General features: G+C 35.4%; 1 protein-coding gene across 1 annotated transcript; it reads right to left on the minus strand.

Annotated features, from left to right (window-relative positions):
* Positions 1-3,738: 3,738 nt before the first annotated feature.
* LOC129940336 (CDP-diacylglycerol--inositol 3-phosphatidyltransferase) lies at positions 3,739-22,201 on the minus strand. The gene is made up of 5 exons (XM_056048641.1): positions 21,875-22,201; positions 21,491-21,625; positions 4,726-4,879; positions 4,485-4,645; positions 3,739-4,423 (listed from the first exon to the last, which is right to left on the minus strand). Exons 1-5 carry the CDS (start codon positions 21,921-21,923, stop codon positions 4,248-4,250), a joined length of 675 nt encoding a protein of 224 aa, XP_055904616.1. The 5' UTR covers positions 21,924-22,201; the 3' UTR covers positions 3,739-4,247.
* Between the last annotated feature and the right edge of the window lie 1,587 nt (positions 22,202-23,788).

Genomic DNA, 23,788 nt, shown 5'->3' on the forward strand with positions numbered 1-23,788 from the left:
GACCTAGTTATAGTTTCAGAATCACCCGAAGGTTTACAATTGATGATCAATCGGTTATCTGCATACTGAAATATATGGGGACTAACTATCAAGACAACAAAATCTAAAATAATAGTATTTGCTCGTACACAAAGCGTTTGTAATGGAAGAAGCTGGAAATATAATGGTACGTAACTGAAGGTATCTAGGCTTGAAATTGAACCCAACATTAAATTAATTTATCGGAGAAAGCCCAAAGCTCACAAAGTTTGATAAATTTCACATGGAGAAATAATAATAATAATCTTCAAAATACAAAGTATTCAATTCAGTAGTGAAATCAACTCTTTTGTATGTTGCTCTGGTTTGGGGATTAAAAGAATAGGAAGAAATTTGAAAATTGTATAGGAATTTTATAAAGAAGCTTTTTAACCTACCTCTGAATACACCTAGTTATGCCATATATTTAGGAACAGGACTTCCAAAACTTCTAACAAGCACCTTGGAGTCTCAAGCTGACTACACCATCAAAGTCTGCAGCAACCACCAAAGCACAAGACTTTCGAAAAAACTTGTTTGATATGAGTTGACAAACCAGGACTGGTGGTTTGCAAGATGGCAATAAGTGTGGAGTGAGATTGGATGATGATTTCAGCAATGTAAACCATGTGAAAGAACAAATGTACAGCATCATAGAGAAAAATGTGGGCATTCACTGATAGAAGAAGTTTTCAACTTGAATGGAAGTCCTTTATAATGGTAGTTTTAACCAATTCGGTACGCTGACAACTTAAAATCGAAAGAAGATTTTTTACACTTCATTGGTATTTGTCCAATACTCAAAACTCAAAGACGCTACTTTTTCGACCTGGCTGACGGCATAGCCAAATATTGTATAAAATTTTTGTAAATTAATGAATTTTACTTACTTACCTTATTTACTTGATCACATTGTCCCCATTATGTATAGTGTTCTACCCTTATTACTTGTATAGCAAAGAGTACTTTAAGATGATATGTATGGGCAGGTACAGGCGTAGTAAGGGACTTGAAATTAAGGCAAGTTGCTAGCATCTGATTGGCCAGCTGCCAAAAAATTGCCTTCCAATCAAGGCAACTTTATTGAAAACTTGACTGGAAAGTTAGTCAAGAAAAATCTCCCTATTTATCAAGTAAAGCCAACTTATGTCAGATTGACAATCGATCATGTCTTTTTTTAATTAACTGAAAGTTGAACTTTATTCTTTTACGATTTATTTATTTTTCGCACAATTTCATTTAATATTTTGTGTAAAAGATTTTCTCGTCAAATTGGAAAAGAAATAAGTAATATTTCTTCACAATACGAAATGCAAATTGGGATGGACTTGAAGTTTGCCTGAGGACTGTTTTATAGACAATAACGTTTTTGGTAGTTTTTGTAAGGTAGAAGTTCTGAGTTTTGTTGACTTCAAATGAAGTCCCTTATGTTGTCTGAACCTGCCCTATATCATTTAAGTTGTCTCAAGCATAAAATTTAACGGATTAGACATAAGCGACTTGAAATAAAAGCAAGGCAAGTTTTTCCCGATTAGCTAGCTGTCAAAAAATTGACAAAAGCGCACGGGATAATTAATTGGATAAATTATAAAAGAGTTTAGGTTCCTTCGAAGACTTCATTCGAGAATGGATTATTTCCATGCTCAGTGGTAGGAAGATTCAAACCACTCTAGGCAATACAATCGCAACAAAACACGTGAGTAGGGGAACACCTCAGGGTGGTGTCCTTTCGCCTCTTCTATGGCTTCTGGTCATGGATACAATTCTCGTTAAATTAGAGAGATGTGGAGTGAAGGCGGTAGCCTATGCGAATGATTTGGTGCTATTGGTGTTAGGAAAGTACAACTCTGTGATTAGTGAAATCACGGAGTCAGCTTTGAAGAAAGTTTGCAGCTGGTCCACGAGTTGTGGACTAGGAGTTAACCAAAGTAAAACTGAACTGTTGCTCTTTACCACCAAAACTAAAGTACCGCCCTTCACGCTACCTCGACTCAATGGTCAAATCCTATCATTGTCTTCCAGTGCAAAATATTTGGGAGTTATACTCGACCCTAAACTAAATATTGAAGTACGGGTTAAGAAGGCTTGTGTTGCCCTATACGCCTGTAGCAAAACCTTCGCCAAAAAGTGGGGACTTTAGTCGAAGATGATTTTATGGACGTACACAGCCTTAGTACGTCCAATCCATTGTGTGGTGGCCTGCTCTTAGCAAAGCCTTTAATATTGATAAGCTAAAGAAGGTTCAGAAAACAGGCTGAAGGAATCAAACAGCTGATTGTCAAAACCTTATGGTCACAGCTACACAACGAAATTGATTCCCTCAGATATTATCTCGGTAGACACTGACTACTGCACTCCTACTTTAAGCCTTAGTAAGGGTTTTAAGGTTATTTTCCATTCCAGAGAAGATTGGGAGGATGACATCGTGTCGGTAGGTTTCGACACAACCATCTTTACTGACGGCTCAAAGATGGAGTGCGGAGTTGGTTCTGGGATCTTTTCTGAGTCCCTAAATGTAGCTTAATCCTTTAGGCTTCCTGACTTTTCTAGCGTTTTTCAGGCTGAACTGCTGGCAATAAGGGAGACATGTAAGATACTTAAACAAAACCCAAACTAAAACCGTAATGCGGCTATCTTTACAGACAGTCAGGCAGCTGTCATAGCCATTACCTCGGCCACATCCTCATCTAAATTGGTTTAGCAATGTCGCGATGAGCTTGCGAGCCTGAATAATAACCTCGGTGTCACCCTGATCTGGGTTCCGGCCATAGTGATATCGTGGGAAATGAACGGGCTGACGAGCTAGCCAGGCAAGGATCGGCCCTTCATAGCTCACTTGCGGAAATGGTTAACATTCCTCTTGGTGCTATGAAGGGTAAAATCTTGTCTATCTACCAAACTGAATCAGACCGAAGGTGGAGCAATTTACCCAACTGCATTTTATCTAAAAAGATATGGCCCACCTATAATAAAACCCGTACAAACGATCTTCTATGCAGGCCAAGGCTTGACATAGCCAGAATTGTTGCGGTTTGTACCGGACATTGGCCTTTAGGAGTTCATGCAGAGAAGTTGCGTATCTCTTACAACACCTTTTGCCGTAGCTGTAGTGACCTTAGTGAAACAATAATCCATTTCCTCTGCAAATGTCCTGCTTTGGCAAACACTAGACTGAAATACTTTGGTAAAGCATTCTTTCACGAACTTGATGAGCTATCTGGGACAAAGATTAGAGACCTAATCTTTTTTCTCAATGCGACAAAATGGCTGTAACATAATCGCTATGAAGCTTCTCTATAAATCTTTCCCTTTCAATCAAAGGTCAAACGACTTTTTGGTATCAAAACGGCGCACTACAGCGCTAATTGGATCTCAGGCTAGGTTGCCTTGAGATCGTCATTTCTACTTACCTACCTAAGGTTCCTTCATTTTCTAATAATCTAAAAACTCTAGTGTTAGTATGAAGATTCTATTTAACTTTTCTTCAAATCAGACCCTCAAAGTTAAATTTCAGAAGCCTTTGAATTCGCTCAAAAGAAAGTCAATCAGATCTGTGAAAACTTCCCAGTCGAGTTATTTGGTATTTGAATCTTGTAAGTAACATTACAGTCGTGTTTTACCCATATTCATCATTTCTATAAATAGAATCATGTTAAGCATACAAATGTGACGATTGTTTGGAATAATGATCTGCCGTGATGAAAGCAAAAAAACCACAAATTATTTTGTAAATATTTTCATTTTTATTTTTTGAAGTCACATCCATTTGGTACAACAATAAATTCATTTAAATTCATAAACTACACACAATAGTAAAAGCTGAAGCTCCTCATTATCCTTATTCGCTGGTTTAATTATACCCATTTTTCTCTCTTCCTATAAATATTTATACTTTTGTTTTATGAGAATTGTTTAGTTTTACAAATGCCACAAAGGAAAGATATTGTAAATTAATCCTAAGAAAAATTGATTTTAAAATTCTTAAATTTAAATCACAAAAAATTATAATGAAAACAAAAACAAACTTTTATTACTACAAATAAATAAAACTAATAGAAAATGTTCAGATTTAGATTTGTATGTGTTTCTGTTTAGATAATAAAATATTTAGTATAATTTTTAACATTTAGCCAATATGTATATATGTATGTAAATATTTGTTTTATTAAATTGCAAAGGAATTTTAATCCTCTAACTGGAATTCTTGTATTGGAGGACTTTTCTTTTTTTTACTCAGCCTTTTTTGAAGAATCATTTTTCTGTCGTTTTTCCTCGCGCTCGAGAACATCAAAAGCTGCCAGGTCAATACTTGCCACATATGCATGTAAGCAGGATATAAGAGATTTCAAAACCGCAAAAGGCGCGGAAACAAATGCTAAGACTTTAAATAATGAACAGCCAAAAACTGCAATTTTAAATTTATTAAAAAATATAATTTAATTTTTGCATTTACCTATGCTACTTACTTATTGGTCCTGTGGTAAAATGAAGCATGTAGAGGCATACGTAGAAGAGTTCATTTACGCAACACATAAAAGTGAGGATATCTTTTTGGTAGTAAAGTCTCAAAAGGAAGTTTTCGTTTACGTCGAATGATTTGTGTGATGATTTTCCAACTGTCACGCTCCTAATTTATACCAAACAGTTTAGTATTTGAGTTGTTTGTTGATAGTAAAAAAGTTATGCAGAAAAAGAGAATAAACTTACGTTTGCATATAAAGCCAATGGCATGCAACATCAATAGCCATCGAGAGTTGGAAGTAGAACATATATTCGGGATAAAAGTAGCTAAGTGTAACTAAAAGTCCCATTGTTCCACATCGGTCTGTCAATTGATCAAGCATAGCTCCAAATCGTGTACCTTAAATAAGGATTTTTTAATGTTATTATTATTTGTATTTATTTGAAAAACTAGTCATCAAATTAAATGCTCAACAACTGCTTAAGCTACATTTTTGTTTAGTTCCTCATTATATTGAATAAAGATACGAGGGGCGTTCAATATATTCTCGGTATCAGGGTGAAGCTGTGGTTATATACATATATAAATTGACTTATTTATCAAGTAATACTATTATTTTAGTGCATTCATGTAAAATTTCATATAAATGTGATTATTATTTACCGTTAAATCTCTATTTAAACAGAATCATAATGGCAACTGAGACGATGATGGTGAAAATTGAGCATCGCGCTGTAATTAAATTTCTCACTAAGCTAGGAAAAAGTCAAAAAACTATTCATGAAGAAATGGTGGCAGTTTACCAGGGTTCCGCACCTTCATTATCAATTGTGCAAAAGTGGTCAAGTGAGTTCAAGAGAGGCAGAGAGAGCATTGAAGACGACCCCCGCTCCGGCGCGCGCCCCGGCTAGTGCTTGTACGGGAGAAAGCATCAAAGAAGTCGAAAAACTTGATCTCGAGGATGCCCGAATAAAGGTGAAAATGATGGCAGAGATCACCAAGCTTTCGACTGGTACCATTCACACCATCCTTCATGACCATCTTAACCTTTCAAAGGTCAGTGCAAGGTGGGTGCCACGAATGCTCACAGCGCCTCAGAAAAAAGTGAGAATCGCATGCTGTAGAGAGCTTTTGGAGATGTGTAGTGAGAACGCGGACGGTGTTATGCATCGGATTGTTACTGGGGACGAAACATGGGTTCACCACTATGACCCTGAAAGCAAACAAGAGTCCATGCAGTGGCATAAAAAAGGAACAGACCCCCCGAAGAAGTTCAAAGTCACTCCGTCTGCCGGAAAGCTCATGGCCACAGTTTTTTGGGACTCAAAGGGAATCTTACTCATTGAGTACAAAAAAAAGGTGAAACCATCAACGCCAAATCCTACGCTTCCACTTTGCATAACTTGCGGGAGGAAATTAAAAAGAAAAGACGGGGTAAACTCGCAGCGGGTGTGTTGCTTCTTCATGACAACGCTCCTGTTCACACGGCGCGAGTTTCCAAGGCTGCTGTGCGAGATTGTGGTTTTGAAAAAATTCAACATCCACCATATAGTCCAGACCATGCCCCTAGTGATTACTTCCTGTTTCCGGATTTGAAAAAAATGTCTTCGTGGAAAAAGATTTTCGGATGATGAAGAACTCAAGTCGGCAATAAATGGGTATTTTGCAGGGAAAGAGGAAACTTATTTTTTTGAGGGTTTAAAAAAGCTTATCTCAAGATGTAACAAATGCATTGATGTTAGGGGAGATTATATTGAAAAATAAAAACAATTTAAATTGAATTCGCATTTTCCTTCATATCGATACCGAGAATATATTGAACGCCCCTCGTAATGTTTAGTTGAGGATAAGATAATTTTTATTGATTGGGCAGACAAGAAAATTTTTAGGTGCTATGTTAAGAGTAGCGTTGTCCGAGTATGATATACAGGGTGTACGTTAATTTGCCAAACATATTTTACATATTTTTTGGGTTTTGAGTTCAGTTTTAAGGGTTCTACAAAAAGAAGGATCACTGTACCCCATATCCATGATGGTAGTACTAATGTTAGAAACTTATTTTAGGAGGCTCTTGTTTTTAAATAAATATTCAGCATCTGTTATTAAGTTTGAATAAATTTGATGAGTTTTCTAATTCGTTGTTGGAGCGGATCTTAAGTGAGTGAAAGCTTAATTTTTTCGATAAATAAATAAAGGAATAGATCAAAAATATTTAAAACCTTTACACATGTTCGGCGCAAAAGTCACACACAAGTAGATATTCACCATTTTAAAAAGCGGTAAAAGATGTTCAATTACCCCACATTTCACTTATTCTACTTGCTTTATCATATTTAGGCCCGTTTGGTGAATCGTATCATAAATTTTGTCACCCATTTGTATTTTATAACTTTTGAGTTATATCTATGAGGTACATAGGAAAATTACAGATTTAAAATAAATTGTTTTGTGTTTATGTTTATAAATTAAAAGAATATGTGTGAATACATACAAAACCAATACCAATACCTACAGATCCCAACGGAACTCCCAATATACCTCAAATTGTTGCCTCAGATTTAGCTTCCAATAGTGACACCCTTACAGGAACTGTAATAAACAACGTCATCCCTATCAAAGCTGTCTCCAAACCAAAAATAATTTTTATATCTCGTCTGGACCCAGTTACTACGCCAGAAGATATAACTTCCCACTTAGTATCTACCAAGAGAATAGCTTGCAGCTCATCTATCAGGTGTACTAAGATCAGTAAACCAAAAAGCTTTGTTTCCTCTTTTAAATTAATAACGAATCCCACTTACTTTGATTCTATTTGCTAGCCAAATATATGGCCCGCAGAGACCTTAGTCAAAGAATTTACTCAAAGTCAAAAACAGGGTGTTTCTTTGAAAAACAAATCAAAAAACTTAACAGGTTTGCGCTCTTCTACCAAAACGTAAGGGGATCGTAGCAAGACTACTGACATTTTTCTTAACTCCCAATCATTTCCACACGACGTATTCGTTTTGACAGAAACGTGGCTTAATTCAAGCTTTTCCGACACAGAACTTTTTAGTCAAGAGTTCGAAGTTTACAGAAACGATCGTTATGTTGGTAATGCAAAGGATTTAGGTGGAGGTGTTCTCATAGCGGTAAAAAATACATATTTCTCTTCTTCTGTATCTTTTCCATTTGTATTATCAATTGAACTGGTATGTGTAAAGATAATGGTACAGACTAAGACTTTTTCCATTTTAAACGTTTACATTCCTCCAAAAAGTTTGGAGTCTGTTTATAACGATCTCTCCTTGGCATAAGACTATCTTATAAATTTGTATAGCTCTGACACCAATATCTTACTTTTAGGTGATTTTAATTTACCACACATTGACTAGATTTCATCCGAAGACGAATCCTGCCTTGAAGCCTCTCCTTCTTCTTCACAAATGGAACTATCTCTTCTCGATAAAGTCCTTCTTACTGACTCACAGCAAACAAGCTGTATTAAAAACTCAAAAAATCGAATTCTCATTTAGTCTTTTCTTCTGACGCTATTAGTACTCTTGTTCTAGAATCTAGATCAGGAATTACTAATATTGACAAATATCACCCCCCTTTGGACATTTTTTTTTGACTTAAGTAATCACTTTACTAATCACAGTAATTGATTTCAGAAGAACCAATTTCCAGCAGTTGTCTGAAGATTTAACCATTTCTGGAATTGCTGATACACAAGCATTTTCTAACATTGACGAAGCAGTTTCAACTTTTTATAGGATCCTTAATTATTGTTTTGAAAAAAATGTACCGATAAAGAAATCAAGAAATACAAACTTTAGCCACCCTTGGTACTCGAAAGAATTGCGTTTACTGTGTAACAAAAGAAATAAGGCATGGAAACCGTATCTCAAAACTCTGTCTCCAGTCAACTTCTCTATTTATGTTGAACTCTTTAACCAATTTAAATCTCTTTCTAATTTTGTATATGCTTGTTATGTTACTGATATGGCCACCTCTTTGAAAGAGAATCCTAAAAAATTTTGGAATTTTGTAAACTCAAGGAAAAAATCAGATGGCTTTCCAGTTAACTTCACTTACAAGAACCTTTCATTAGATAAAACTTTTGATATCTGTAACGCTTTCGCAACGAATTTCCGTGAGTCATTTGTTAATAGCCCTCAAAAAGTTGATGAAGTATATTTTCATAATCTTCACACTTTTTCGCAAACTAGCTGTAGTCACATACCTGTGAAACAGAGTACGGTCCTTGATCTTTTATCTGCGTTGAATGATGACTGCTCAGCCGGTCCTGATGGTATTCCCCCGATAGTACTAAAAAAATGTAGTAATGCTTTAGTTGAACCCCTTACGTTTTTTTCAAACTTTCTCTAAAAACAGTCAAATTTCCCAGTATATGGAAGAAGTCATTTCTAACGCCAATTTTCAAGAAAGGTAACAAGTCGGTTATAAGCAACTACAGGCCCATTGCAAAGCTTTCTTGCATTCCTAAAGTATTTGAACAAGTTGTTTGTGAAAGCGTAGCATATTTCAGTAAAAATAATATTTGCGAACAGCAACTTGGTTTTGTGATAAAAAGATCAACCGTTACTAATTTCCTCACATTCTCAAACATATGTTCAAACGCTTTAGAACAAGGTTATGAAGTTGACTGTGTATACACTGACTTTTCTAAAGCTTTTGACCAACTTAGCCATGGAATTATTTTATTTAAACTTAAGGCTCTTGGTTTTCCACCATTTTTCTTAGCTTGGATTAAGTCATTCCTTGAAAACAGATCCTACGAGGTAAAATTTTGAAATTGTCATTCTGAACCTTTTGTTGCTCAATCTGGTGTTCCCCAGGGAAGCCATCTTGGCCCTTTTCTGTTCATCCTGTCTATTAACGATGTATCGTCATGTCTACGCTCAAGTGAACTTCTCATTTATGCTGACGATATGAAGATTTTCAAAATAATAAAGTCCAGTGGGAAAAATAGCCTTTTACTCAACCCTTTAAAATGCCAGACTATAACTTTCACTAAAAAACTAATCAGTAACGTATTTGACTACTGTATATCACAGCAAAAACTCTGTCGTGTCTCCACATTTAAAGATTTAGGTGTACATTTCTGTTCCAACTTAGAGTTTACACTTCACATTAATTTTATTGTTAATAAGGCAAGTTCTATGCTTGGTTTTATAAAACGCTGGGCAAAGGAATTCAATGATCCCTATGTTACCCTTTCTTTGTATAATTGCTATGTTCGTCCTCATCTTGAATATGTTTCGCAGGTATGGACTCCCTATTACGAAATTCATAGAAAACGAATTGAATCAATTCAACATAATTTCATTCACTTTGCCTTAAAAGGTCTTCCTTGGGAAAATCCCTATGAACATCGTATTCTACTTCTTCTGTTAATAATGACTTAGAATTTATTCATCAACTCATTAATGGTGAAATTGATGCACCTTATTTGCTTTCTTGTGTACATTTGAATTACCGGGGCGGAACTCATCACCTGCGCACATTTGATTTTATACATATTGACTTCCATAGAACTAACTTTGGGAAGAATGAAGCTTTAAGTCGAATGAGCATTTTATATAACTTAAACTGTTCATCGATAGATTTAAATTTAAATAAGGTGGGATTAAAATCATTGTTTAGAACCAGTGCTCCACTATCGTAAACGTTCTCATTTTATTTTTTTGTTCTGTAATAGTTAAATGTTAATTTTGTTTTGTATTTTGTGCGTGTGTTAGGCTTTATTAACTTCCCATAGGAAGTTATTGTAATGGGTCCGATTTGTCAAATTGAAAATTTTGAAATTTCTCGACGTTTCAAGGTCCCAAGAGTCGAAATAAAAGATTTTTAGAAAGATGTCTGTGCGTGCGTGTGTACGTACGTTTGTACGTCCGTACGTCCGTACGTTCGCGACGTTTTTTTCGTCGTCCATAGCTCAAGAACCAGAAGAGATATCGACTTCAAATAAATTTTGTTATACAGATAAAAAGGCGATGTTCAAATGGTAGACATGTGCATTCAAGAGGACACAAGCGTCCACAGGTTTTTCTCAAAACCCACCTCTGTCTATCAACTCCTACTCTCACCTCCCCGCGGTGAACATCGGGTGCCTAGTACCTCAACTGGAGATTGGGTTCCAACCCCAGTGGAAAGTTGTTGGGGGCAGCAAACGAGAGAGGGGGGGAGAGGTGTTTCCACTAAGGCACCTCTCCTTATCCAGGCGGCAGCGAACGAATTCTCGAGATAGAATCAACGGTGGCGTCTACAGTTCCAGTAAGGTCGAACTACTTAGTGAACACCTTATAGGGCTTCTTCGACATATTCGGAGCCCAGGCCTATAAGGAGCGGTTCATCCGGCTCCCCTTCCTTGGAGTTATACTAAGGATCTGGCCCTCCAGGTTGGGGGTTGTGCCGTCGGGGTGACTTCCTGGCCACGTAAAAGCATCATAGTTTCGAAGCAACAACAAGCCTCGGATACGGACGGATTCACTGTTGACAACCCACGCAAACGAAATAAGGACAACGAACTTCGGATATGTACGTGGAATGTTAGGTCCCTTAACAGACCACGTGCAGCCGAACAATTAGCGGAAGCCCTAAACTGCTGCAAGGCAGATATTACAGCCATCCAAGAAGTGCGATGGGATGGACCGGGTAAACGCAAACTAAAAGACTGCGATATCTACTACGGCGACTGCTACCGTGAACAAAGACAGCGTCTATTTGGGTGTGGATTTGTTGTTGGAACTAGGCTCAGGCAAAAAGTCTTGAGTTTCAACAGTGTGAGCGAGCGCATCACGACAATCCGCATCAAGGCTAAATTCGCCAACATAAGCCTAATATGCGCGCATGCCCCAACAGAGGAGAAAGATGAAGACACCAAAGATATGTTCTTCGAGCTCTTGGACAAGACATATGAGCAGTGCCCTGGCTATGACATTAAAATTGTCTTAGGAGATTTTAATGCCAAGCTAGGAAGAGAAGACATCTTTGGTGGCATAATCGGGAGATACAGCCTGCACGACACCACCTCCGACAACGGATTCAGGCTGGTCGATTTCGCTGCGGGGCGAGACGTTCTGGTAGCTAGTACGCAGTTCACGCATCTTAATATCCACAAGGGGACATGGAAATCTCCTGATCAATCAACCGTCAACCAGATTGACCACATTGCGATCGACGCACGACACTTCTCCAGTATCCAGGATATCCGAACATTCCGAGAGGCCAACATTGACTCGGACCACTACCTCGTTGTAGCCAAGGTACGGCTACGGATATCCCGATCCAAGCCAAAACAAGAAAGTACTGTGAGAAGATTCGACGTTAGACGGCTACAATCGCAAGAGACTGCCATGTCCTTTTCCGATCGAGTCTCTAGTAACCTCCTAAGGAGTCCTATGCTTCCTGCATTAAGCATTGAAAACCAGTGGCAACATTGCCTTGCAGCCATCAGAGATGCCGCCTCTGAAGTGCTAGGTTTCACACGGCCACCACAGCGAAACCCCTGGTTTGACGACGAATGCCGGCAAGCGCACGCAGCGAAACAAGAGGCATACAAAACGGCGCTGCACAAAAGGACTAGAGCTGCTCGCGAGCTCTACGAGCAGAAGAGGAGAGAGGAACACCGGCTTCTTAGACGGAAAAAAAGAGAGCATGAGAAGCGCGCGATCGAGGAGATAGAGGGATGTCACAACAGGAATGAGGTTCGTAAATTTTACCAAAAGGTAAAAAAAACCTCCCAAGGGTACCAGCCACGAACCGAAGCCTGTAAAGACGATCAAGGGAACATCGTAGTAGAACCACAGTCGATGCTGAGAATATGGAAAGATCACTTCTCCAAATTATATAACGGCGATGACGAACCGAACTCCGCTGTAAGATAGAACCACTCAACCTCGGCGACGCAGATCAACAATTCCGCCTACCCGACCTTGACGAAGTGAAGATAGCTATATCTAAACTTAAGTCAAACAAAGCTGCTGGAGCTGACGGCATCACCGCCGAACTATTCAAAGCAGCAGGCGATGACTTGGTAGGGAGCATGCACCAACTCATCTGCAAAATTTGGTCGGAAGAAAGCATGCCCGATGAGTGGAATCTCAGCATAGTGTGCCCGATACATAAGAAAGGAGACCCTCTAAACTGCGCCAACTACAGAGGCATCAGTCTCCTTAACATTGCGTATAAGATCCTCTCTGCCGTATTATGTGAACGTCTGAAGCCATTCGTCAACAACCTGATTGGTCCTTATCAGTGTGGCTTCAGACCAGGAAAGTCCACTATCGACCAAATATTCACACTACGGCAGATCTTGGAAAAAACCCAGGAGCTTCAAATCGATACCCACCATCTCTTTATCGATTTTAAAGCCGCGTATGACAGCATCTATAGGGAAGAGCTCTACCGAGCAATGTCTAGTTTTGGCATCCCTGTCAAACTTATCCGTTTGTGCAGAATGACGATGGAGAATGCACGCTGCTCTATCAAGGTCGGAAAAGATCTTACCGATGCATTTGATGTCAAAAAAGGTTTTAGACAAGGCGATGCACTGTCATGCGACTTCTTCAACATCGTTCTGGAAAGAATTGTGCAAAACTCAATCGTCAACACTAGAGGCACAATCTTCCAAAGATCCATCCAATTACTCGGATACGCAGATGATATTGACATAATTGGAAGATCAAAGCGTGATGTCAGTGGAGCGTTTTTGAGCATTGCGACGGAAGCGAAGAAGATGGGTTTAGTGGTCAATGAGGGCAAGACCAAGTATATGCTGTCATCAAAAAAGGACACTGAACGACGACGTCTTGGACAAAACGTCACCATGGACAGCTATAACTTTGAGGTAGTTAAGGACTTTGTCTACCTAGGCACCGCTATTAATGCAGACAACGACACCAGCGCTGAAATCAAACGAAGAATAACTCTTGCAAATCGCTGCTTCTTTGGACTTAGAAGGCAATTGAGAAGTAAAGTCCTCTCTCGAGCATGTAAAATCACCATCTATAAGACACTCATCATCCCGGTTCTCATTTATGGCGCTGAGGCCTGGACCCTGTCAAAGAAAGATGAGAGCGTCTTAGGATGCTTCGAGAGAAAAATTCTTCGGGCGATTTTTGGTCCCGTACGCATAGATGGAGAATGGAGGAGAAGATATAACGACGAGCTGTACGGGCTGTACAGCGACACTGACCTAGTTAGCAGAATCAAAGTCCAACGGCTTAGATGGCTAGGTCATGTAGAGCGGATGGACATCAACGCTCCAGCCCGGAAGGTCTTCGAATCCAATCCCGAGGGACGGCGCAGTAGAGGAAGACCGCGACTCAGGTGGCGCACCCAGGTGGGAGAGGACCTCAACCAACTTGGCGTGCGAAACTGGAGACAGCTAGCTAGGGACCGAGCTGGCTGGAGACGCTTGTTGGTTGAGGCCCAGGTCCGCCCCGGACTGTAGCGCCACCTTAAGTAAGTAAGTAAGTAAGTACAGATAAAAAGGCAGAAAGATGCAGAAAGGGCTCTCAAGAAAATTGCGTGGGTGGTTTTTTTACCATAGCAGTTTGAAAAAAAGGTGAAAATTTTGGTTAACCCTAAATATCTTACGAACCAAAAACGCTAGAGACTTGAATTAAATTTTATATAATAGATTGTAACGTGATACCAAACAGGTATATTTTTTGAAAAAAATCAATATAACGGTTTTTTTTTTTAAATCAATAAAACTGAAAAAAAAAATTTGTCACCTCCAAAATTTTACGACTGAAATATGATTTTATCTCTAAAACAATTTTGTGCAACGAAGAATAACGTTTTTGACATCTGATAAAATTTTGAGAAAAATCTAATTGACAGTTTTTTTTATAAAAAATAAAAATCTAAAAAAAACATTTCTCAAAGTTCGTAAAAATTGAATATCGATTCAAATATCTTTTCAAAAACATTAAATTTAGGCTTCAAACTTATTTTATCTTATAAGAAATATTGTTTTCAACATTCTTAAAAATTTTGAGAAAAATCGAATTGACAGTTTTTTTTACAAAAAATAAAAACCTAAAAAAAAATTTATAAAAGTTGGTAAAAATTGATTTTCGACTCGAATATCTTTTCAAAACTTTGAGATATTGGCTTTAATTTACTTTTATCTTTCAAAGAATCTTGTTGTCAACATACAATTAAAGTTTAAAAAAAATCAAATTGACAGTTTTTTTACAAAAAATAAAAACCTAAAAAAAAATGTATAAAAGTTGGTAAAAATTGATTTTCGACTCAAATATCTTTTCAAAACTTTGAGATATTGGCTTTAATTTACTTTTATCTTTCAAAAAATCTTGCTGTCAACATTCAATTAAAGTTTGAAAAAAATCAAATTGACAGTTTTTTTACAAAAAATAAAAACCTAAAAAAAAATTATAAAAGTTGGTAAAAATTGATTTTCGATTCAAATATCTTTTCAAAACTTAGAGATATTGGCTTTTATTTACTTTTATCTTTCAAAAAATATTGTTGTCAACATTCAGTTAAAGTTTGAAAAAAATCGAATTGACAGTTTTTTTTACAAAAAATAAAAACCTAAAAAAAAAATTATAAAAGTTGGTAAAAATTGATTTTCGACTCAAATATCTTTTCAAAACTTTGAGATATTGGCTTTATTTGACTTTTATCTTTCAAAGAATCTTGTTATCAACATACAATTAAAGTTTGAAAAAAATCAAATTGACAGTTTTTTTACAAAAAATAAAAACCTAAAAAAAAAATTATAAAAGTTGGTAAAAATTGATTTTCGACTCAAATATCTTTTCAAAACTTAGAGATATTGGCTTTTATTTACTTTTATCTTTCAAAAAATCTTGTTGTCAACATTCAGTTAAAGTTTGAAAAAAATCGAATTGACAGTTTTTTTTACAAAAAATAAAAACCTAAAAAAAAAATTATAAAAGTTGGTAAAAATTAATTTTCGACTCAAATATCTTTTCAAAACTTTGAGATATTGGCTTTATTTGACTTTTATCTTTCAAAGAATCTTGTTTTCAACATAAATTAAAGTTTAAAAAAAATCAAATTGACAGTTTTTTTACAAAAAATAAAAACCTAAAAAAAATGTATAAAAGTTGGTAAAAATTGATTTTCGACTCAAATATCTTTTCAAAACTTTGAGATATTGGCTTTAATTTACTTTTATCTTTCAAAAAATCTTGCTGTCAACATTCAATTAAAGTTTGAAAAAAATCAAATTGACAGTTTTTTTACAAAAAATAAAAACCTAAAAAAAAAATTATAAAAGTTGGTAAAAATTGATTTTCGACTCAAATATCTTTTCAAAACTTTGAGATATTGGCTTTATTTGACTTTTATCTTTCAAAGAATCTTGTTATCAACATACAATTAAAGTTTGAAAAAAATCAAATTGACAGTTTTTTTACAAAAAATAAAAACCTAAAAAAAAAATTATAAAAGTTGGTAAAAATTGATTTTCGACTCAAATATCTTTTCAAAACTTAGAGATATTGGCTTTTATTTACTTTTATTTACTTTTATCTTTCAAAAAATCTTGTTGTCAACATTCAGTTAAAGTTTGAAAAAAATCGAATTGACAGTTTTTTTTACAAAAAATAAAAACCTAAAAAAAAAAATTATAAAAGTTGGTAAAAATTAATTTTCGACTCAAATATCTTTTCAAAACTTTGAGATATTGGCTTTATTTGACTTTTATCTTTCAAAGAATCTTGTTTTCAACATAAATTAAAGTTTAAAAAAAATCAAATTGACAGTTTTTTTACAAAAAATAAAAACCTAAAAAAAATGTATAAAAGTTGGTAAAAATTGATTTTCGACTCAAATATCTTTTCAAAACTTTGAGATATTGGCTTTAATTTACTTTTATCTTTCAAAAAATCTTGCTGTCAACATTCAATTAAAGTTTGAAAAAAATCGAATTGACATTTTTTTACAAAAAATAAAAACCTAAAAAAAAATTTATAAAAGTTGGTAAAAATTGATTTTTGACTCAAATATCTCTTTAAAAATTTTAAGTATTGGCTTTAAAGTAATTTTATCTCATAAGGAATATTGTTGGTAAAATTTAAAAAAAATCGAATTGACAGTTTTTGTTACAAAAAATAAAACTCAAAAAAAAAAAAAAAAACAATACTAAAACTTCGTAAAAATTTACTTTCGACCCAAATAGCTTTTCAAAACTTAAAAATATTGGCTTGAAATTTATTTTATTTCACAGAAAATATTGTTTTCGATATTCAGTAATTTCATATAAAAATCCAACAGTCCGTTTTTTCATAAAAAGTAGTACACAAATTTGGTAAAAATTGATACGAATACAAATAGACAAACTTTTAAGCAAGACAAATCGACAGACGGGATGGGAAGTTATCAGTGTGGGTCGCATCCCAGCCTCTTTTTTGTATTATTTTTCACTAACAACTAACACATGCACTTATGATGAGCATCTGATCGTAGTTTGACGCTTGCTATAAGCTTACTACTTTCTGAAATTCTGAAGTGTAAAAAAAAGATGAGAAAACCAAAACTAAGCTTGTCATCGAATGAAAAATCCTTGCATACGACATGATCCAAGTCATCGTGCTGACACATTGGCGAAAATCATTTTAGTATTTTAGCAAAATCACTTTTTGAGAAAACAACTTTTGCATCAAGACTTCTTTACAATATAAAATATTCCATAATCAAACAAAATACTAACCAGGAGAATGAATATTAATATGAGTGCCGTCAATCGCAGTAATAAAACTTGGAAACGATGTTAATGCAAAACCTTTTTTTCGTTCTTAACCCAATTATTACCAGACATTTAAAATTAAAATTTCAAAATGTTGATATCATAACTTTATTAAAAACGGTCGAAGGAATACAAGAATATTTTTTTAAACAGTTGGAAGAAGAAGAAGATACAATGGGAACATATGGTTGCTAATTATGTGTATGGAAATTCTTCAACACAGCATACTCTGTATCTAAGAGACTTTTCAATTCTCTTTGGAAAATGGTGACCTTCAGATTAGGAACGTTTTGATGTAAAAGGTTGGAGAGTTTTACACCATCTAAGATAATATCTCTTTGAAATGATAGCAAGTCATTCATCATCTGCGACTTTATATAGTTTCCAATCGTTTATCAAAGAAGAGCTAAGCATTGACGTAAAAAGCGGCATCGTATTTTGAACAAGACCCATGTTTTGACTGAAGATTTGTTTGCCAAAGATCATTTCATATTCATCTTGTTTACCACAAAATTATTAGAAATGGTCATCGAAGTATCAATGACTCTTTTAGACCAGCGTGGTTGGCTATGAGATTGCCCAGATATTGAGGCTCTTATCACTGATAAAGGAACTTCGTCCTCGCTATCAAAATCCTCATTCCAAATAGAAGTTCAATGTTCAAATTGTCTGTGTCTGTATTGAAATCTGTGTCTGGTGTTTTATGTAAATGCAATGTCAAACACAGCGTTGACAGCGTCAATTTGGGTGTGGATTTGTTGTTGGAACTAGAGTCAGGCAAAAAGTCTTGAGTTTCAACAGTGTGAGCGAGCGCACCACGACAATCCGCATCAAGGCGAAATTCGCCAACATAAGCCTAATATGCGCGCATGCCCCAACAGAGGAGAAAGATGAAGACACCAAAGACATATTCTTCGAGCTCTTGGACAAGACATATGAGCATTGTCCTGGCTATGACAAATTGTCTTAGGAGATTTTAATGCCAACGTCTACGTCTACGGATATCCCGATCCAAGCCAAAACATGGAAGTACTGTGAGAAGATTCTACGTTAGACGGCTATGACCCTTTAAACTGCGCCAACTACAGAGGCATCAGTCTCCTTAACATTGCGTATAAGATCCTCTCTGCCGTATTATGTGAACGTCTGAAGCCATTCGTCAATAACCTGATTGGTCCTTATCAGTGTGGCTTCAGACCAGGAAAGTCCATTATCGACCAAATATTCACACTACGGCAGATCTTGGAAAAAACCCAGGAGCTTCAAATCGATACCCACCATCTCTTTATCGATTTTAAAGCCGATGGAGGAAAAGATCTTACCGATGGATTTGATGTCAAAAAAGGTTTTAGACAAGGCGATGCACTGTCATGGGACTTCTTCATCATCGTTCTGAAAAGAATTGTGTAAAACTCAACCGTCAACACTTGAGGCACAATCTTCCAAAAGTCCATCCAATTACTCGGATACGCAGATGATATTGACATACTTGGAAGATCGAAGCGTGATGTCAGTGGAGCGTTTTTGAGCATTGCGACGGAAGCGAAGAAGATGGGTTTAGTGGTCAATGAGGGCAAGACCAAGTATATGCTGTCATCAAAAAAGGACACTGAACGACGACGTCTTGGACAAAACATCACAATGGACAGCTATAACTTTGAGGTAGTTAAGGAGTTTATCTACCTAGGCACCGCTATTAATACAGGCAACGACACCAGCGCTGAAATCAAACGAAGAATAACTCTTGCAAATCGCTGCTTCTTTGGACTTAGAAGGCAATTGAGAAGTAAAGTCCTCTCTCGAGCATGTAATATCACCATCTATAAGACACTCATCATCCCGGTTCTCATTTATGGCGCTGCGGCCTGGACTCTGTCAAAGAAAGATGAGAGCGTCTTAGGATGCTTCGAGAGAAAAATTCTTCGGGTGATTTTTGGTCCCGTACGCATAGATGGAGAATGGAGGAGAAGATATAACGACGAACTGTACGGGCTGTACAGCGAAACTGACCTAGTTAGCAGAATTAAAGTCCAATAGCTTAGATGGCTAGGTCATGTAGAGCGGGTGGACATCAACGGTCCTGCCCGGAAGGTCTTCGAATCCAATCCCGAGGGACGGCGCAGTAGAGGAAGACCGTGACTCAGGTGACATCTTAAAATCGTTGTGAATTCATGGACAACTAATTCAATAGATCATGTAATCGACAAAAATGTTTATTGTTGACGTACAGAAGTTTTTTTTAATGAATTCCTACAGTTTAACGCAAAATATAATTTTCATTCATTCCTTAAAAATTTTATAAATGCAGAACAAAAACAAAAGTTTTCAGATATAAATCAGAGGTTAGTGTAGGCAAATATTTTTGACAAAGCCAAATATATTGTAGGTATGTCCATTAAAGAAATTTCCGCTTCAGCTAACCTTCATCAACTTTTAAGAAAAAAAAATTAGCAATAATAGCAGCCAATTATTTCATAGCATATTTAATTGCTAATATTATAAAATGTCTAGAAATGTTTATATGCTACAAAATTCGTAATTTTATGCGTAAGCATAGAAGATATGCATTTTGGCGCGTTCACCGATTTTTTTTATTGGGTGTTCGGTTTCCCCATACTGGAATAAAAAAATTACTTAAATATATTTATGGCACTCATTTAGTTGGTATTGTTTATACCTAACCATATTGCCTATTTCTATTCCAAAAATGCTTTACACAAAGCAACTTATTTTTAAAACATGGTTCCCCTAAATTTGTATTCCAAAATCTTACTACCTACAAAATTTAAACTCTAACATAGTCCCTCACAAAGAAATTTTCAGGAATATTTCTGCAACAAACAAAACTAAAATATGGTCTGACAATATTATTGATCTGCTTAAATGATGAAAATACTAATCCAATTGAGGAATCTGAACTAGCTAAAGTTGGCAATGGAACTTCACAATTATGCTTATCATAGCATTGTCTTTACGAAAACAAATACGGAGACACCCGCCTATTGTTTCCACTTGAACTTCTAACTTCGACAAAAAATGATCTAAGCACACTAGAGCTGAAAAAATTGTCTCTTTTGTTTTTTTACAAAGTATTGAGTTACACTTTTGTCCATTTCCAATTAGGTATACTTAACCAGATGCAGATGCCCATATTGCGATCACAAATAATTTAAGTAAACAAAATACAGCACTATTAAATCATTAAATATGTATTTGGACAATTTTGTTTTATTTAATATGCATTTACAACATTTATTTGGATTGCAATTAAAAAGTTATACAAATCTTCCAATTTAAAACCATGTCAGAACTTCAGATTCTGTTGGTTAGGATTGTTTCGTTTCTGAACGAAGGCCATGAAACATTCAAAATGACGCATTTAGATGGGCATGAGGACTAAAATGAATCATTTTGATGGGCCTGAAGACTAAATGTGTTTAGTTTTTGCATCATTTCACGCACCCTTTCTCACATTTAGTCCTCAGTAGCTTGTAGGCAAACCGATATGTCAGTCTGAGATTTCCATCTTGTTAAATGGAGTATTTTTGGTCCTAATGTCTCTCCCTATTTTATTCTGCAGTTAAATATCAAGTTTTTTCTCCTTATGTTAGGATGTTTCATAAAAGACACGCTGCTACTATTTCTGATTTTCGTCTGACGTCGAACATTCAGTAAATATTTAAAATTGTACTTAAGCAGGCTTGAAAACGTCCGAGTAAATGGTTTATAAACCCAACAAAACAGAAAGAAGATTGTAAATGCAGACTTTCCACGTTTATGAAAACACTCGAGTGTAACTTCGGTAGTAACGTCATTCGTTATTAATACGTACTACGCACATGTGGAAGGCTATAACATACTATCATTACTTGTCAGTACAATAGTCAGGAATTTTCAAAATTCACGATTTAATAGACTCTTACTGTTAAGCTATATACAACGGAAGAATTGGCGAATTTAGGGGCACCCTGTTTATAATAAAATAAGTTATTGAAATGCATCGGAAAAATATAAATTGCAATCAAGTATTGATAAGACCATCTATTACATCAAAATTTGTGACGGGTAATAAAGTACAAATCATAGGTTGTTTGCATTAAAAGTTATAGCGGCAAATCTCCTTATTGTATCAGGTGTTTAAGGAAGTATTTAAATAAACAAACTTTAACTCCAAATCGAATGTCTGTTGTAGAACACAAATAGCCAAGTTTTTAATATACATACATATGTTTTTTTTTTAATTTTATTCAACTTACTTTGGTCAAAAGCTCGTGCTGCATGTCCGTCAACACTGTCCAGGAGAGCGCTAATTATATAACACCATCCAGCAACAACATAATTGGTTGACATGAACCAGAAGGCGATGATAGCCAGAACTATTCGTCCATATCCTGAAATAAATCCCATTAAATCATTATTATAAACGATGTTATGCGTGTACATTATTCATATTATGTTCTACTTTATTCTTTATTTTCCTCATAAAATTAGAATAAAATTAATTACAACTCTACTTATGCACATTATGTATCTATGATTTCATTTTATAATTGGATAATTTAATTATGAGAACAACAATCAATGAACTTATGGATTTCCTATTCATGGAAAATGGTAAATTGAATAATATATTTGCTTACCAATCAAATTTGGAATGAATAGAAAAATATTTTCGGTTTCTGTTGCCATTTTCTTCTTTTTGCAAAAACCTTCGACGCACAGAATCAGAATTCAGAAATAGATTATTTTGTATAATTCGAGGAATGCAACCAATTAGTTTCAGACAATTTCCAAATTGGTGGTTTAACTATCTACGCGATACACAATTATTGACCTCCAATTGGTTGAGTTATCCATATATTATGGAAATAAGAAAATCAAAACCTCTGCGCAAAAGTGCAACTTGTTCAACGATTTTTGAAGCTATCTGAGCGCCGCTGATGGAAGAACAAAATACAGAAACAGAACAAATGAACTTTTGCAAAAAAAAAATGTTTTCTTTCACATTTTGACAGTTGAAGGAAAATGAAACGCGTTCAATGCAAACAAAACGTTCAGTTAATTTCATGAGATTGAAACTGGACTCAACCCTTTGTAGTTTTAGAATTGGCTTGACTCGACTCTTTCGCATTGGAAGAGTTGAGTTGAGATGAAATTTGTTGCAGAAACGAGGAATTTGGCAGGCTTATATTTCAAAGATCTCAGAGATTTCGGTATTCTCAGAAATATAAACAAAATTTCTCATATAAATTTCTCACTCCTACTGTCAGAAATCTGAGAACGGAGTTTTTGTAATTGAATTTCACATTAATTTTCTAATCCCACAATCCAAAAAGGAAGAAAAGAAATGCAAAGGTGATTTGTTTGCTTAATTGAGAACAAATAGTGAATTTGACGGAGACAATTTTCAAAAATACAAACTGACCAAATAAAGATACAAGGTGTGTTCCAATAGACTGGAGTAAAGAAAATTGTCATTAAACCAAAGTTACCTTGTAATTTTGATCGGCTGAGTGCCCAATTTCATAAACAACTTTTATAGATTTAACAGGATTTTAAACTGTAAAATGGGATATTTTGGTTTCAGCAAGCGTTTTTAAAGTAAATAAGCTTTTAAACCCCTTTTAAAACTAAATGCCCGTTTTTGGCTCATTAAATTTTAAAAGTGTCATTAAAAAATGAAAATGACAGGTTGACAGCTGATGTTTTACTTCGTAAAATGTTTATTCTCAATATTTTTAGATACGGAATGAATAGGTTAACCAATTCAACATTGCATTACTATTTATAATATTATTTTTATGATTTTAATTTTTAATTCGAATATTAGAATTGTCATCTTCATCTGACGAAGAAGAACATCATATATACAGTGTCGAGCATAAGTCATGATACTCAAAGTGCCATGTCATTAAAAGCTTTGAAAGAAAAGAAAACTTAAGGACTTAATTTTCATGCATCAAGTTATTTATTATGATAAAACCTTATTCTTTGTTTTACCAATAGAAAAACTTCAAAAACAAATTCTATTTTCTAGCAAAAAATAATAAAACCTTGAAATCTATTTTTTGCATGAAGCTTGTAATATGACATGTGTGTGTCAATCAGTACAAAGCGATCGGTCGTGCAAGCTAAGGTTAAAGAAATTTTGTTGTGTAAACCAAAAAAGCGATGGTTAGAAAAGAACTAACGGTAAATGAGCGTCAAATTATTATTAATTGCCATGAGCAAGGTAAAACTTATGCGGATATTAATAAAATTGTTGGACGACCCAAATCTACCATACAAAATGTGATTAATCGTTACAATAAAGAAAACCAAATCGAAAATAAAGTCAGGTCTGGTCGTCCGCGCAAGCTTACAAAAAGGGATGAACGAAAAATCAGGTGTATAATAAAAAAAGATCCATTCAAAAGTGCTCTAAAGATTGCTACCGATATACAGATTAGTTTAAATAAAACAGTTTCTCCGTGGACAGTTGCAAGATCGCTCCAGAGATCTGGGTTTAAGTCGTGCACACCTCGTAAAAAGCCGTTTGTAAGTGAAATAAATAA

Source organism: Eupeodes corollae, chromosome 1, assembly GCF_945859685.1.
Source record: "Eupeodes corollae chromosome 1, idEupCoro1.1, whole genome shotgun sequence".
NCBI lineage: Eukaryota > Metazoa > Arthropoda > Insecta > Diptera > Syrphidae > Eupeodes > Eupeodes corollae.